The 17,555-nt window shown below is 41.5% G+C and overlaps 1 protein-coding gene across 2 annotated transcripts in view; it reads left to right on the plus strand.

Annotated features, from left to right (window-relative positions):
* LOC137625988 (dynein heavy chain, cytoplasmic-like) overlaps window positions 1-17,555 on the plus strand; it is a 770,344-nt gene that overhangs the window by 523,854 nt on the left and 228,935 nt on the right. For both annotated transcript variants that reach the window (XM_068357067.1, XM_068357068.1), the window contains one exon: window positions 44-253. In XM_068357067.1, coding sequence (XP_068213168.1) covers window positions 44-253 — 210 coding nt within the window. The remainder of the gene's footprint in view (window positions 1-43; window positions 254-17,555) is intronic.

A 17,555-nucleotide genomic window follows, 5' to 3' on the forward strand; every position in this document is an offset into this window, starting at 1 on the left:
ACTACTAAATACATGTCTGATTGTGGACTTATTTCCCTTATAGGTCCAAGATCTGAAGTACGCTACGCTGGCCACCGTCTCTCGTTGTGGTATGGTTTGGTTCTCCGAAGATGTTTTGTCCGTAGAGATGATCTTTGAAAACTTCCTCTCTCGTTTGAGCAACATCCCTGTAGAGGAGACTGAAGAGGACACTGCATTCATGAAGAAGACAGAGAAGAAGCAGGATGATGACGAAATATCTCCTACACTCAGGGTAAGTTTTATTACAGTAAAACGCCCAATAATCTGGTGTGTTACACAGACTGTTTGACAAGTGCAACTCTTTTGCACAGTACTCCCAACTTGAGAAATAGAAGAGATATGAAGTGGGCATTTGATAAGGTTACTGTAGTATTACAATTCAGTTCTAGTAATATGGTACAATAAGGTCCATTGCAAAGCCATGAGAGACAAAATTCATCATCTTTGAATTTCTCTTCTCAGTAAATTAGCAGACAAATAACTTCCTCTGCAATTATGTCCTGAGCTAATCTGATCTTACAAACTAGAAATGAATAAAAAAATTTTTTTACAGATACTCCTTAACTGGTAGCATTTCATTGCCAGTGAAAATATGATCGGATGAAGGGTATACACTGTAGATGCTACCACTTCGCTAGATTTTAAAATAAAATTATACCGCTTATTTGTTCCCATATTAACAAACCTTCCTCTATTTATGTGGATGTTACTTCTAGCGTAGCTGAAAGGCAGCCTTTAGATTTTAAGTACGAGGTGACAACCCTACCTAACCCCTAATAGTGGGTAGGTAGGGGTGTGGCTGGGGCCTACCCAGCCATTTATATCTACTCACGGTTCAATGAACCACAGCCTTTTTACTTATAGCTGGTAGAGAGCGGACGTCTGCTCTCTCTCCCTTCAAGGCTTAGCCATTTACCACAACGCTTCATTACAAGGTAATGTAATGGTTTCAGATGTCGATGTTCTTTCTGCAAGTTATCGTAAAGATTCCTCTGCGCTAATGACTCCTCTTGGGGATTACCTCTCCCATTCGTGGTTTTCCCCCTCAGAGGGGAGGAATTTTTAATAATCTATTTATATTTTTCCTTAGCACTTCATGACGACATTGGGTGCGAAGTTTTTGGCTGTGGCTGATGTCTTAGCTGTCGACTAGGTCTACTCTCGTTTGCCCTTCCTTTGACTTCTGCCGACGACGAGTCCTCTCGCCTTCTGCCAATCTCGTCTCCCAACATTCTGAAATTTTTCTCTCGCCCTACAGGCAATGTTTTAGCGTGTCTGCATCTTCTGCCTGTTGAGGATTGAGAGATCAAGGACGATCGTCAACCAACAGCTTTCTCGACAATCACTGAATCGACGGATTTTCATTTTCCTTAACGATCGCAGGGCCAAGACTCATCACCTTGTCTTCCTGGTCGATCAGGATGTTGTTCGCAACAATTTAATGATGAGTTCAGAATTTATTCTGTTTAACGATCGCAGGGGAGAGACTCATCACCTCGTCTTCCTGTTCGGTCAGGTTGTCGTTTGCGGCAAAAAGATGTTAGACACCTATTAGGGCACCTTTTGTGACGATCATTGATCGCTACGATCACAAGATCGTAGGTTATCGTGATTTCGACGTTCTTTTTCACAAGGAAGAACACCTGCTTGGTTTCCCTTTTGGGGGATTACTCCGGTAGGATTCTCTATAGGGAAATTCAGAATTAACCCTTGGCTTTTTTCTCTAGCAACACCTTATGTTAACCTTCCTTTGAGATAGAATTCGTTATAATGAAGCAAATTGCAACTCGGAGGTTTGTCTCCAAGTGTGAGATATTCCCCTTCCGAGGGAGAGTCTTTACACAACTTTTACGCATGTTTGCACTCACACTCAAGATCGTGAGTTATACACTCACGGTCGAAAGCTCACGATGCTCGTGGTCTCAATTATGAGCGTTTTATGGTCATGATAACTAGTTAGACGCTTGTGGTCGTGAACCAAACGCTTGACTAGGGCTTATGCTCGTGATCATGAGTTACATGCTCATGATCGAGACCGAGATACTTGTGACCTCAATTGCAACACTAGTCTTTCGTCAACCTTTGAGAACGCACGATCGAGCTCACGCTGATCAGCAAGACGTTCACGCTGACGAGCATGACGCTCACGTTGACAAGCATGATGCTCACGCTGACAAGCATGATGCTCACAATCGTCCTCGCGCTCTTGAGCGAGAACCTTACGTTCGTGCTCGAGCAAGACACTCACATTCGCGCTCATGATTGTGAATCATACTCTTGGTCACAAGCAAGACGCTCGTGACCACGTTAGTATCTTTAGTCGCTTTATCTTTTAAGTATGCTTGCGACCACAAGCTAGTCACTCGTGATCGTGAGCGAGACGCCCACTCGTGCTCACGAGGGTAAGTTTAACGGTCGTCAGAGACTCTCACGACCAAGCTCACGCTCATGGTCGTGAGACATGAAGCTCTTGATCATGAAATACACTCACGGTTACTAGCAAGACACTTGTGATCATGATCGCTAGCGTCTTGTGGTAAGATGACAAGCTACACTCGTGGTCACGAACAATACGATCGCTATCACGAGCTACAAGCCCATATCCCAAGCTAGACACACTCGATCAATAGCTAAAAGTTCATATCGAGAGGCATAAGCTCACAATCGTGAACTAGATCCTTACTCTCATTATGATAAGACCAGGGCGGCCTTTTTCAATGGTTTTGAAGAAAAACTTGCCAAACCACACAGACGAAGATTATATCTCTACTTCTAATATGAAGAAACAAATGAAAGTAGTTAAAGAGGTTGAATGTCCCATCAAAAAATCTACGTCCAGAAATTGTAGAAAAATCAAAACAGATCCTTAAAGATCTGAAAGTTATTCAAAAGCCAACTACTCAGATTCTAAACAATAGTACAAACTTCTCTCAGGCCGTGTCCTTGCCCGATCTGATGGAGGTTCCACTTGAAACTAATTTACCTGGTGAACCTGTAGTGGGGTAGGTGCAAAAGCCTGGCAGATCACAACCTTTTAATCGAAAAAGAAAGAGACCTCCATCTCTCTCGCCTCCTACCATAAGAAACATTAAAGTCACAACTTCAAATAAATATGATACAGTATCTTGTCTGCTGATGTTTTGTGATCAACTGGAAGGTAAATTGAACCAATCAGAAATTCAAGTTGATGACCACCATCCTCCTCAACAATTAGATCAAAAGGACGTAAAGAAAAAGAGGAACACAAAACCCACTATATCAAGATCCTCTCTAGAGATACCACCGGGAAATATTGTTATATCAAATATTTCCAATGGGAAGACTTCATCTAAGGTGTCTTCCAAAAAAATAAATCATAGGTTTTTCCTCCATTCTGCAATGGAATTGCCAGGGTATAAGGGCGAAATATGAAGAACCCAAGCTCCTCATACGTGAGCACACCCCTATAACTGTATGTCTACAAGAAAGCAAGCTTGAAGCTAATACTCCTTGTCCTTTAGAGTATGTTAGCTACAGGACACCATATGATCAACGAGCAGGGAGCCATGGGGGAAGTGTTATATACGTTCGTCGAGATGTTCCCCAAATGTCTTTGTCTGTCTGTACCCCTCTGCAGGCAGTGGTTGTACAGATTGATATAGGGAGAAAATATACAATCTGTTCTCTTTACTTGCCTCCAAATGATAACATCTCATATGATAATATAGTAGAGGTGATTAAACAACTCCCACAACCTTTTCTCTTACTAGGAGATCTTAATAGTAGACATCCTTTATGGGGGGATATTTTGACAAATGCAAGGGGTAATATTATATCAATTTTGGAGAATGAAGATGTCAGACTCCTTAATACAGGAGAGCCCACACATTTTCCTGTTCAGGCAGGTACCTTGTCCTGCATTGGCCTTTCAGTTGCAAGCTCTAACTATCTTCTCGATTTTAATTGGAGAACATTAGATGATTGGCGTACTAGTGATCATGCGCCAATCATTATAAACACCAACAATGGTCTACCTTTACAAAGATCGCCTCGATGGAATCTTGATAAGGCGGACTGGAATAGATTTCGGGAGTTAAGTGAAATTGAAGGAAATGCAGAACAGTTTGAAAGTGTTAATGATGCCATAGACTTACTTAATGGAACTCTCACACAGCAGGAGTGAATTTCATTCCCAAAACAACAGGGATATTCAGACGACGACTAGTCCCCTGGTGGTCATCAGAACTAATTGCCCTGCACAGAGCCACAAGAAAGTCTTTAACTCGATTGCGCATGTGCCATACTGAGGAGAATTTAGTCATATACAAGAAATGTAGAGCACAGTTCCGTCATGCCATGAAAGAAGCTAGGCGCCAGTCTTGGATGTCATTTGTTTCCTCCATTAACAGTAGAACACGAACATCATCCGTGTGGAGGACAGTCAAAAAGATAGCAGGCAAATTCACCCCAAACCCACTACCAGTGTTAAAGTAAATGGCCGGTATATGACTGGAGCAATCGAAGTTAGCAATGCCCTGGGTGACCATTTTTCAAATGTATCGTGCAAGTGTGAGGCAACTCCTGGTCACCAGTATAGGAGCATTGAAGAAAAGAAAGTTTTAAACTTCGCAACAAGAAAGCAAAAGTCAAACAATTCTCCTATTACTGAAAGAGAATTTGATTCTGCTCTTGCTACGTGTAAGGATACAGCCCCTGGACCTGATGGAATTCCATATGCAGTGATTAAACACGTACCTTTTAATACAAAGTTATTTATTTTAAGCATCTTTAATAGAATATGGCATGATCATAGTTATCCAAGTGTTTGGGAACTAGCCAATATTTTAGCCTTTTTGAAACCTGGTAAGGACAAGTTTTTAGCAGCAAATTATAGGCCAATTGCATTAACATCTTGTTTGTGCAAAATCATGGAGAAGATGGACAATGTAAGACTGATGTGGTACCTTGAAAGGAAGGGTATTTTATCACCCATTCAATGGGGATTCAGAAAAATGCACTAAACGACTGATGTACTGATACGACTTGAGTCCTCCATTTGTGAAGTATTTGCTTCCAAACAGCACCATGTGACAGTCTTATAAAAGGAATATGATACCACATGGAGATACGGTATACTTAAAAGAATCCATGAGTTTGGATTAAGAGGAGAGGTACCACTATTTATTCAGTCATTTTTTTCCCATAGAGTTTTCCAAGTGAGAAGGGGGGAAGCTCTATCACAGAGTAAATGCCAGGAAGGAGGAGTTCCTCAGGGGAGTGTGCTGAGTGTAACCCATTTTGCACTAGCAATTAATGGGATATCCTCAGTCATTCCCCGGGATGTTCTCGCAACATTATTTGTGGATGATCTCTCCATATCATTTGCTGGAGCTAGAATGGCAATGGTTGAGAGAAAAATACAACACTCTATTAATAAAATTATTCATTGGACCGATATGAATGGATTTAAGTTCTCGACAAGTAAAACTACATTTGTCCATTTCTGTCGTATCCGGGGAGTACATCCAGACCCGGATATATACATCAAAGGTCAACGGATCCCACGTGCAAGTGTAGCTAAATTTTTATGGTTGATATTTGATTGTAGGCTTACATGGGTTTCTCACTTAAAAGCATTAAAAACTAAATATTTTGAAGCTATGAATCTTTTAAAAGTATTGTCCCATACATCATGGGGGCAGACCGCAATACTATTTTAAAATTATACAAGGCCTTGATTTTTTCCAAAATTAGTTATGGATGCAAAATATACTCCTCAGCCACTCCAAGTCAGTTAAAAATATTAGATTATATACATCATGCTAGTATTAGATTGTCCACAGGAGCCTTTAGAACCTCACCTATCACAAGTCTCCTTGTTGATGTTGGGGAGTTACCTCTAGACCTTTACCGAATGTCCTCTATTATTCGGTATTGGTTTAGATTGCAAAGACTCCCAAATTCTTAAGCCTTTCAGACTGCAAGCCTTGTAAGGCACTCAACATACTTTGAGTTGCACCCAAAATCTCCTCAACCTTGGGTTTCAGGTGAAACAATTATTAAACAATATGGATATAATTAGAATTAAGGTACTTCCATTCAAGGTATCATCAACACCTCCATGGTAATTACCTGACGTATCTTTTTGTAATTACTTTATTGGAGTTAGGAAGAATATGACTGACTTAGAATCCAGGTCTCTTTTTATGGAACATTGGACAGAGAGGTATAACAGTTCAATTTTGTTGGGTTCCAGCACATGTAGGTGTGTCTGGGAATGAGAAGGCAGATTTACTGGCGAAGAATGCGGCCTCCGAGTTGCTACCAAGGAGGTATCCCATTCCCTGTAATTATATCCTACCTTACATCAAGAAATTGGTTTGTAATAAATGGCAATAGCACTGGGATAATCTAGATGGCAATAAAATAAGGGAAGTAACAAATATCATATCACCTTGGAGGTATAACATGATACCCCGAAAATGAGAGACGACTCTTTGTCGTCTCCATATTGGTCACACACGGTTGACACATGAGTTTCTGCTGAAGGGCCAACACCAACCGTATTGCGAGGACTGTTTAGTACCTTTAACAGTGAGGCATTTGTTGACCCAATGCCCTAATTTTACTAACTTAAGAAATAGATATCTGTTTGAGGCTCGAGGTGAGGATGGCAGGTTCATCCTTGCCAAGATTCTTGGACATGAAGTGTCCTACTATACGAGCGGAATTTTTAGATTTATTTCAGAAGCAGGTTTTCTGAAAACTATTTAATTAATATAATGACTTCTTAACTTTTATGATTTTAATTGAATTCTCTTTTATTTTTCATATTTAATAAAAGCTACTGGCATCAATGACCTTAGATGTCAGGATGCCAGAAAATTTTCAATCAATCAATCAATCACTCTCATTAGCGAAATGCTCGTGCTTGCGTGTTAAACCTGCTTTCATGCTAGACGCTCTTGAGCGAGATGCTCTCCCTTTCGTGTGAAACGCTCACACTTTCGAGTGAGACACATGCAGGACGCTTACGCTCTTATGTGAGACGCTCACGCTCTCGTATGAGATGCTCATGCTCTTATGCGAGATGCTCGCACGCATGAGCAAGAAGCTCTCGTACGAGGGGCTCATGCTCGAAGCAAGACGCTCTCGCTCGCGTGCAAGATGTTCACACTCCTGTGCGAGAGGCTCATGTGGGAGACTCTCAATCATGAACGGGGCTCATACTAGGTGTTTCAAGACCTAGAAGGAGGCTTTCATAATCATGAGTACAGTCTCGAGGGAAACGATCCTGACCAATTTGGTAGATCTTGGATTATCCAGATCTCCGGTTTATCAGCTACCAATCGCCGGTTTTCAATGGGTAGACTATCACAGTTGCTTATCAATAGCACCGTTCGCTGTTTTTATGTTCAACAGCTAGTCATTCGTTGTCCTACACGACGGTAGAGACTGGTATTCGCTTGTTGGCCATTATGCTGCCTGACGTTCACTTGTAAGAATCTGGTGTTCACTATAAGCCTGCTCCATTCTAGACTTTTAGTTCACCAGCAACTACCTGAGAGGGAGCTGCTCAAGAGGGCACTCTCCTAGATAGCATAGATTGTGTCTCATCACTCTTGGGTTTTCAATACTTAGTTAGACAATTAAGAGTTCATGGAATTACAGGTTTTTTTCCTTCTGGGAACCTAAGAAACTCCATTCATCAGGCGACGGGTATAATTTGCTAGTGCGAGGCTCATTCCCTCCCCCCCCCCCTGCTCTTTGGTCTCTTGTTTGTGTATTACAAGCATGGCTTCTTGGGTTCCCAAACTTTTTCACCATCAGCAGAATCAGAGGGATCCACTTCAAGGTGGCCAGGTTTATGCATTGAATCCGGCACACTTATGGGAATTCATCACCCTTGAACGTACGTGTTTTTTCATTTACACTTCACACTACAGGAAGGTTTGTGAACAAATGGCCACAAGAACCAGGTGACTACTTCAGATGTTACCTTCTTCCCTGTTGTCCTGTGGTTATGATGGGGTTGCTCACGAGTCGATTTTGCTTGAATAAGAACTACGCTAGTTAGACAGTCTCCTGAAGTAAATCAGATCTCGGAGGTGATAGGGGAAGCAGATTCTTTATTATTATTATTATTACTGTTTCTCCCCCCCCCCCCCAGTGGGAGGCACAACCTCATGAGGCTACTGCCATTCTCTCCCTCTTAGAGAAAGAAATTCAGTACTGTCTAATTGACAGCCATAGCAATTTGCGTGCTACGACTCGAGTCGGCCCCGGATGGGTGACTGACAAGAATAACAAATGATATTGAAAATCTGTGTTCTCTCCACCTCCGTTGGCCCTTAGGCCCTCGGACCTTACTGGAAACACATTCAACCTCCATCTGCTTCCGTTTCGGGGAACTATCTTCTGTCTACACCGTAAAATTAAGACTTGTTCATGAAGTCGGACGAGGACTTTCTCCCGTAACCGAAGCTCCCCCTTAGGCCGGAGTGGTTGAGAATATATTCCTTTCACTTAAGAGAACCCCTCCACGAGATTGAAATATTCGGCTCATGTCTTTTAGTCAAGGAAAGAAAGTCCAGACTTTATCCACAAGGATACTATCTTGTATCTTACATTTCCTGTAGGAAATGGTAAGCAGTCTCTAAACCTCTTCCTCATGATTGGAAAATCCGATCTCATGGGGAGACGGTGGATGTCAGGCTACAGCCGGGCTTTGCCGGTTAGAAGTTTGTACTTTTAGTCACTCCTCGTGAGACAACCTTAATCTTCAAACCTTATCGTGCAAGGGAAGTTTTGTTATCAATCAGTTAGCCTCCTATTTAGGATCGGCCCTCGTCTTGAAGACCTCGGCCTACTACATACATACATATACCAAAGCACTTCCCCCAATTTTGGGGGGGTAGCCGACATCAAACAAATTAAACAAAAAAGGGATCTCTCCTCTCTATATTCCTCCCAGCCTGAAAAGGGACTAAACCGAGTTCGGCTGGTACTGCTAGGGTGCCACAGCCCACCCGTCCCCGTTATCCACCACAGATGAAGCTTCATAATGCTGAATCCCCTACTGCTGCTACCTCCGCGGTCATCCAAAGCACCGGAGGAAGCAGCAGGGCCTACCGGACTTGCGTCACAATTGCTCGCCATTCATTCCTATTTCTAGCACTCTCTCTTGCCTCTCTCACATCTATCCTCCTATCACCCAGAGCCTCCTTCACCCCATCCATCCATCCATCGGCCTACTAACTGATTGTAAAGTCTCTAACTTCTGCGAGACATCTCTTTCCATTTACTTTGATCTATAATTCGAGTAATCGAACGAATGGCACAAAGGTCATATCCTATACGGATATCCGTAGACTGTGTCATTATCCTGTAGAATCTAACGCAGGTCTGATAAGACCTTATCAGTCCCCACCGAATGCGACCTCTGAAGAACTGGCCTGGTCCCAGGTCCTTCGGCACTAGGATCGTCATTCCCTTGGTCCTCTACAAGACCTGCGCAAATAATGGGCCTAGTTAAAAGACTGCCTGACAAGAATCTCTCCCAAGGAGTAGATCTCCTCGTCTTTCTGGATTTGACGCCCTCTTAATGAGAGAATGCCTTGATGAAGTCATTGAGCTTCAGCACGGCATTTCATTCCCGTGCTGAAACTTGGTGACGGGCAAGAGGGCTCTCGAACTGGGGAAATTGCTCCCTCAGTTCGAATCTAAATTCCTCTCTTTCTCCTTTTTCTTTTTCTCAATATTACTTCGACCTTATCCTAATTTCATAAACTTTCTTTAGTCTCGCTTTCCAAATTCTATGAGAAAAATTTCCCTCATTATATATGTGTATATATTATGTACATATATATTTATTATTTTTTTTCTCCTATGGCTTGGATGTTTCTACATCCATTGTAGCCCCGGCGGGGATGTTCATACATCCTTTATTGCTGCCTGCTTTGATGAGTGGGAGGAGGTATCACGGTTGGGAGGTGTTTGCATTCAAAGCTATATGTGAGAGTATTGGATGATTTCAGCCATCCTGAAGATGGTTTGGACCTTTTTGGCAGAACTATTCTCAAGTGTTGGGTCTTCAGAATCCAGGGGGATCCAATGCTTGGGGTAGGACTCTCGGCTTTTGGCCGGAAGCCCGTCATTATAGATATGGGGAGGATGATTCCATAATTTCTTGGTCTCAGTCCTAACAGGCGGGTTCAGCTTACACCTGTGCCTCTATATCTGTTTTGATGCTATCCTTCAGGTAGGGTATGGAGTGGACCATCTGGGAAGTATACTCTCATTGTACTGATAGTGGAGAGTGCAAATTACCTTTCCAACGTGTGATGGCCTTACATTCTCGAGCAGGTACATCAAACTAACCCTTTTCTCTCTCTCTCTCATCTAATGGATTCTATAAGGAACGAACCCCCATCCCCTGGATACGCTGACTCTCCCCCGGAACTGTTGACGACCTCTGCTAATGTGATAAGGGAAAGCTCTGTTGATGACCTCGGAATGAGAAAGGACCATTCTACTGATATTTCAAAATCGAGTAATTTGGGTAACACGAGGAAACTTCGAATCCTTCATGTTACACAAATTTCAATAAAGACAAATTATGATGATCTATGTAAAGCATTTGAATGCTATGGATGCATAAAAGAAATAAGGATGAAACTTGAAGCTGAAACTTGGGATTCATGGATATCTTATAGTAGTTATGACGAAGCATTTAGTGCAATAAGTAACTTGAATAATATTAAAATTAATAACTTGAATGTCGCGGCTGCTCTCTGCGATAAGGTACCAAAAGATTTGGATGTGTACAGGCCTGCCGATTGGTTGGAAAAAGACGCAGATTTAGTTATGCCCTCCCAGAGAAATCCAAAACCACCGATGTGGCTTATAGCTGAATCAAAGGGGATTACAGGGAATTATTTTAAAATATGCAAATTGATTCAGTAAAAAAGTAGGAACTATTGCACCAGGCGATATATCTCGTTTCGGAAAAAATAGTTTCCTTATCCATGCCAAATCCAGTACACAGTCGGTAATATTGTCCAATATGAAAATAAGTAATGATGACATTAAGTTAGATGTCAAACCCCACCTAAATTTTAGCTACGGAAGGGGCGTAGTTTTTATCAGAGATCTATATGATTTTACAGAGGAGGAGATACTGGCCATGTGTCCATTAAATGTATGGAAAGTTCATAAAGTCCCAGGTACATCAATGATAATCCTTACGTTCCAGGATGCTGATGTACCTTTTTATGTTATTATCGAGAACGAAAGGATTAAAGTAAGACCCTTCAAGCAGAAGCCATTGCAATGCTTTAATTGTTTTAAATTTGGGCACCCGCCCAAAGTTTGCAAAAATGAGATGTGTGGTATTTGCTCCAAATCTTACCATGGAGAGTGTGCACTTGGAGCCAGGTGTTTAAATTGCAGCTCAAATCACAAATCCACAGACAAGAGCTGCGAGCTATATAAGTTGGAGGAAGCTTCCCTCAACAAATCAAACTTGGAACATATAAGTGTGACCCATGCCAAAAGACTATTAAATAAATCAAATACATATGCTAAGGCATTAAAATCAAACCAACCTAGCGCTGCCAATAGCTCAAAAAAAAGTATACTATCTGACAAAATGTCAAATAACGAGGTAACCATATTACCTCTTGAGGCTTTACCACAGTGTATTAACACTAGGTCATTGCCCATTGCTGTACAGCCTTCAGCCGCCATTACAAAAAATAATACAAACCTCTCTCAGGCCATGTCCTTGCCTGATCTGATGGAGGTTCCACTTAAGACTAACTTACCTGATGCAACTGTTGTGGGAAAGGTGCAAAAACCTCGAATCCCACCATCTATTAATCGTAAAAGAGAGAGACCTCCATCTCTCTCTCCACCCTCCATTAGAAACGTCAAGGTTATGACATCAAATAAATTTGATGTTTTGTCTGTTGATGTTTCTAATGAACCAGAAGATAAACTGAATAAATCAGAAATTCAAGTTGAGGTCCACCATCCACCTCAACAAATAGATAAAAAGGATACAAAGAAAAACACAAATGTAAAACCCAACATAACAAGACCACCTCTGAAGAAACCTACAGGTAATAATGTTAGATTAAAAACTGCTAATGGGAAGACCTCATCCAAGATGTCTTCCAGAAATAATCCATAGTTTTCTCCTCCATTTCGCAATGGAACTGTCAGAGTTTGAGGGCGAAATATGAAGAACTTAAGCTCCTAATTCATGAGCATTTCCCCATAATTGTATGTCTACAGGAAAGTATGTTTGATTCTAACACTCCTATTCCTCGAGAGTATGTTAGCTATAGAACACCGTATAATCAACAAGCAGGGAGCCATGGCGGAAGTCTCATGTACATTCGTCGAGATGTTCCCCAAATACCTATGTCTATACGTACAACCCTGCAGGCAGTTGTACAAATTGATATAGGGAGAAAATATACAATATGCTCTCTGTACTTACCTCCAAATGATAATATTTTATATGATGATTTAGCAGAGGTCATTCAACAACTCCCTCGACCTTTTCTCTTACTGGGAGATATGAATAGTAGACATCCTTTATGGGGTGATGTTTTGGCCAACACAAGGGGGCAATATTATCTCATCAATTGTGGAGAATGAGGATGTGGGGCTCCTTAATACAGGAGAGCCCACGCACTTCCATGTTCAGACAGGTACAGTACTTTGTCATGCATTGACCTTTCAATTGCAAGCTCTAACTGCCTTCTTGATTTTGATGGGAGGACATTAGATGATTGGCATACTAATGATCCTGCACCAATCATTATAAACACCAACAAGGGTCCGCCTTTGCAAAGATCGCCACGTTGGAATCTAGACAAGGCAGACTGGGTTAAGTTTTCTGAGCTAAGTGAAATCGAAGGGAGAGCAGAACAGTTTGAAAGTATTGATGATGCCATAGACCTACTGAATGGAACTCTTCATACAGCAGGAATCAATTCGATTCCCAAAACAACAGAACTATTCAAAAGATGACCAGTCCCTTGGTGGTCCTCAGAATTAACAGCCTTGCACGGAGCCACCAGAAAATCCCTGACTAGATTGCGTAGACGCCGTACTGATGAAAATTTGATATCATACAAAAAGTGTAGAGCATAGTTCCGTCGTGCCATGAAAGAAGCTAGACGCCAATCTTGGGTGGCTTTTGTTTCCTCCATTAATAGTAGAACACCACCATCTTCAGTATGGAGGAAAATGAAAAAAATTGCAGGCAAATTTACCCCGAACCCACCACCAGTGTTGAAAGTGAATGGTCAGTTTGTGACTGAAGGAAATGAAGTTAGCAATGCCCTGGCTGACCATTTTTCAAATGTATCGTGCAAGAGTGTAGCAGCTCCTGGTCACCAGTACAGGAGCATTGAAGAAAAGAAAATTTTAAATTTTGCAACAGGATGGGAAGAATCGTATAATTCTCCTTTTACTGAAAGAGAACTTGATTCCGCACTCGCTACTTGCAACGATACAGCTCCTGGACCCGATGGAATTCCATATGCAATGGTTAAACGTGTACATTTTAATACAAAGTTATTTATTTTAAGTATTATTAATAGAATATGGCATGATCATAGTTACCCAAGTGTTTGGGAACTAGCCATTATTTTACCCTTTTTAAAACCCGGTAAGGACAAGTTTTTAGCAGCAAGCTATAGACCTATTGCATTGACTTCGTGTTCATGTAAAATCATGGAGAAGATGGTCAATGTAAGGTTGATGTGGTACCTTGAAAAGAAGGGTATTTTATCACCAATTCAATGTGGATTCAGAAAAATGTACTCAACAACTGATGTGTTAATAAGACTTGAGTCCTCTATTTGTGAAGCCTTTGCTTCCAAACAGCACCATGTGACAGTTTTTTTTTCGACCTTGAAAAGGCATATGATACCACATGGAGATATGGTATATTTAAAACAATTCATGAACTAGGATTAAAAGGAGAACTACCACTATTTATTCAGTCATTTCTTTCACATAGAGTTTTTCAAGTGAGAGTGGGGGAAACTCTATCAGAGAGTAAGTGTCAGGAAGAAGGAGTTCCTCAGGGGAGTGTGCTGAGTGTAACCCTGTTTGCACTAGCAATTAATGGGATATCCTCAGTCATTCCCCGGGATGTTCTCTCAACATTATTTGTGGATGATCTCTCAACATTATTTGTGGATGATCTCTCAATATCATTTGCTGGCACTAGATTGGCAATGGTTGAGAGAAAAATCCAACTCTCTATTGATAAAATTATCCAGTGGGCTGACATGAATGGATTTAAGTTCTCGACAAGTAAAACTACCATTGTCCATTTTTGTCGTATCCGGGGAGTACATCCAGACCCGGATATATACATTAAAGGTCAACGGATACCATGTGCAAGTGAAGCTAAATTTTTAGGTTTGATATTTGATTGTAGGCTTACATGGGTTTCTCACTTAAAAGCATTAAAAGCTAAATGTGTTGAAGCTCTGAATATCTTGAAAGTATTGTCCCATACATCATGGGGGGCAGACCGCAATACTATTTTAAAATTATACAAGGCCTTGATTTTTTCCAAAATTAGTTATGGATGTGAAATATATTCTTCAGCCAACCCAAGCCGATTAAAAATATTAGACTCGATACATCATGCAGGTATAAGATTGTCTACAGGAGCTTTTAAAACCTTGTTTATCCCAAGTCTCCTTGTTGATGCTGGAGAGTTACCTCTAGACCTTTACCGAATGTCTTCCATTATTTGGTATTGGTTTAGATTGCAAAGACTCCCTAACTCTCTAGCCTTTCAGACTGCAAGCCTTGTAAGACACGCATCATACTTTGAGTTGCACCCAAAATCTCCTCAACCTTATGGCTTTCAGGTAAAACGATTATTAAACAGTCCGGATATAATTAGAAATAAGGTACTTCCATTCAAGGTATCATCAATGCCTCCTTGGAAGTTACCAGAGATATCTTATTGTAAATATTTTATTGGAGATAAGAAGAATATGTCAGACGTAGAAGCCAGGTCTCTTTTTAATGATTATGTTAAAGAACATGGAGGATCAACTTTTATCTATACTGATGGCTCCAAATCTGATACTGGCGTTGGATTTGGAGTACATAGTAATGGTTTTAATTGTAGAGGTGCACTTCCTCTGACCGCTTCCATATTTACTGCCGAACTGTATGGCATATTAACCGCTATTGAGAAAATAGCGTTGGAGAAGGAGGGTAATTTTACAATTTTTAGTGATGCAAGGAGTGTCCTTCAAGCTATAGAAGTTTTTAATTCTAATAACCCTCTAGTTTTAAAGATTTTAGAATGGCTTTTTATTATTGGACGGAGAGGTATAACAGTTCAATTTTGTTGGGTTACAGCACATGTAGGTGTGTCTGGGAATGAGAAAGAGATTCACTGGCTAAGAAGGCTGCATCCGAGTTGCTGCCAAGAAGGTATCCCATTCCCTGTAATGATTTCTTACCTGACATCAAGATAGTGGTTTGCAATAAATGGCAACGGCAATGGGATATCCTAGATGGGAATAAAATGCGAGAGGTAACAAATGCCATATCTCCTTGGAGGTATGATATGATGCCCCGAAAATGGGAGACGTCTCTTTGTCGTCTGCGTATTGGTCACACTCGGTTGACACACGAGTTTCTGCTGAAGGGCCAACACCAACCGTATTGTGACGACTGTTTAGTACCTCTAATAGTGAGGCATTTGTTGACCGAATGCCCCAATTATAATAACTTGAGGAATAGATATTTGTTTGAGGCTCGAGGTGAGGGTGGCAGGTTCATCCTTGCCAAGATTCTTGTACATGATGTGTCCTACTATGCAAGTGGCGTTTTTAGATTTATTTCAGAAGCAGGTCTTCTGAAAACTATTTAACTTTTATGATTTTAATTGAATACTCATTTTATTTTTTATTTTTGTATACATAAATTAAATGTTACCGGCGTCAATGACCTTAGATGTCAGGATGCCTGAAAACTTTAAATCAATCAATCATTCTGGATTTGACGCTTCCTATAGAGGCATCAAAGAAAGGTGGGGAAGGTCACATTCAGGACGATATGCCCCCAGGACTATGATCAGAGCATGAATGATACCATCTCTCTATCCCCTAGTAGGCACCATATTCTTTCGGGAAAGTGCCGGCCAGGGGTGGTGGATGGATGTCAGTGATTCATAGGTTTTCCGTTCGCAGGAAAATATTTCCTGCTCCTACGTGGTCTCCCCTTCGGGGTATCCTGTCCACGGGTTTGGATTTTATGGAATCCAACCCCTATGCTGGAGTATTCCTCCTACAGCCTCTGTTTTAGAGGTCTTCCGTCGAGAAGCGGAATGAATATCAAAGTCAAGCATTGATCTTCTTTTGCAGGACTGCTTTCTCCTGTTCGATTCCCTTTTAAGAGCAATTTTCTCTGAGAAAGGAATAGATGGCTTCTCCCACTTCCGTGCAGACTTATAGTCGGACTTATCTTATTAAGGGACTCAACTAGAGCTAAGTCTAACCTCGTCGACAAGACAGGTCACATACAGTGGCACGTCTACGACTCCAGAGATTCCATTATGGACTTCCTTTATGACTAGATACTCCGTGGTGAGAGTCGAGTGAAGTCTATTTCTTTCCTCTTCTCAAGAGTGCTATTCTTATCATGCACTTATAAATTGCCAACTAAGGAAATCACGCTCTTCGGCTTAGGCAACGGAGGACCTTTGCTTGTTAACAGAGGACCTTTGCTTGTCAATGGAGGACCTTTGCTCGTTAACAGAGGACCTTTGCTTGTCAATGGAGGACCTTTGCTCGTTCCTCGAGCATCTCCTCTAATCAATGCTCTCCATAGAGTTTGAGCCGATTACCCATAGTGGGGTAATACAGTTTTCTACGGGACTAGTAGCTCTAAATTGCAGATTCCAAAGACAGGTCTATCCCAGAGTGACACTCGACCGAAAGAGAGACGTACTCTATGGGTCTCGCTTGCAGTGAGAAACCAAGTAACATCTTATTTTGTCCCGGGCAGCTTGAACCTCAGGTTCAAGCCCTTCAACTGGGAACCTGCCGCTTGCTACTCAAGGCTGTAACAAGGTAATTAGTAACAAGGTAATTACTTGAGGACATACCTTGAGGAAGGTGGTTACCTAGCCTTAAGGGTATAGCACACTGGGTTAGATACTCGTCATTGTTTTTTGTTTCACACCAGTGATTATATTGAGGCCATACCTTTGGAAAGAGGAGGTCACTCCTTAGATTCAGCATGCCTCGTTAACTCTAGGAAGGTCAAAGGAGGTTTCGAGGATCTAATCCTTGACGGAGACTCAGGTACGTTTTAGGACAGAATCCATCCATAACGTTTTCAAGCACAAACTGTGCCATTGGTAGGGTGAAAATGTGTCTGGTTTTCACCTCACCCTACCTACAAGATGTGATACACAGGAGACGTGATATGTGTTCTTTATCACTTCTGTGGCCCATAGCACTCTCGAGCAGCTCTTTTGTGACGCAAACTGTGTCATT

Source organism: Palaemon carinicauda, chromosome 33 (assembly GCF_036898095.1).
Source record: "Palaemon carinicauda isolate YSFRI2023 chromosome 33, ASM3689809v2, whole genome shotgun sequence".
In the NCBI taxonomy this organism is placed as follows: domain Eukaryota; kingdom Metazoa; phylum Arthropoda; class Malacostraca; order Decapoda; family Palaemonidae; genus Palaemon; species Palaemon carinicauda.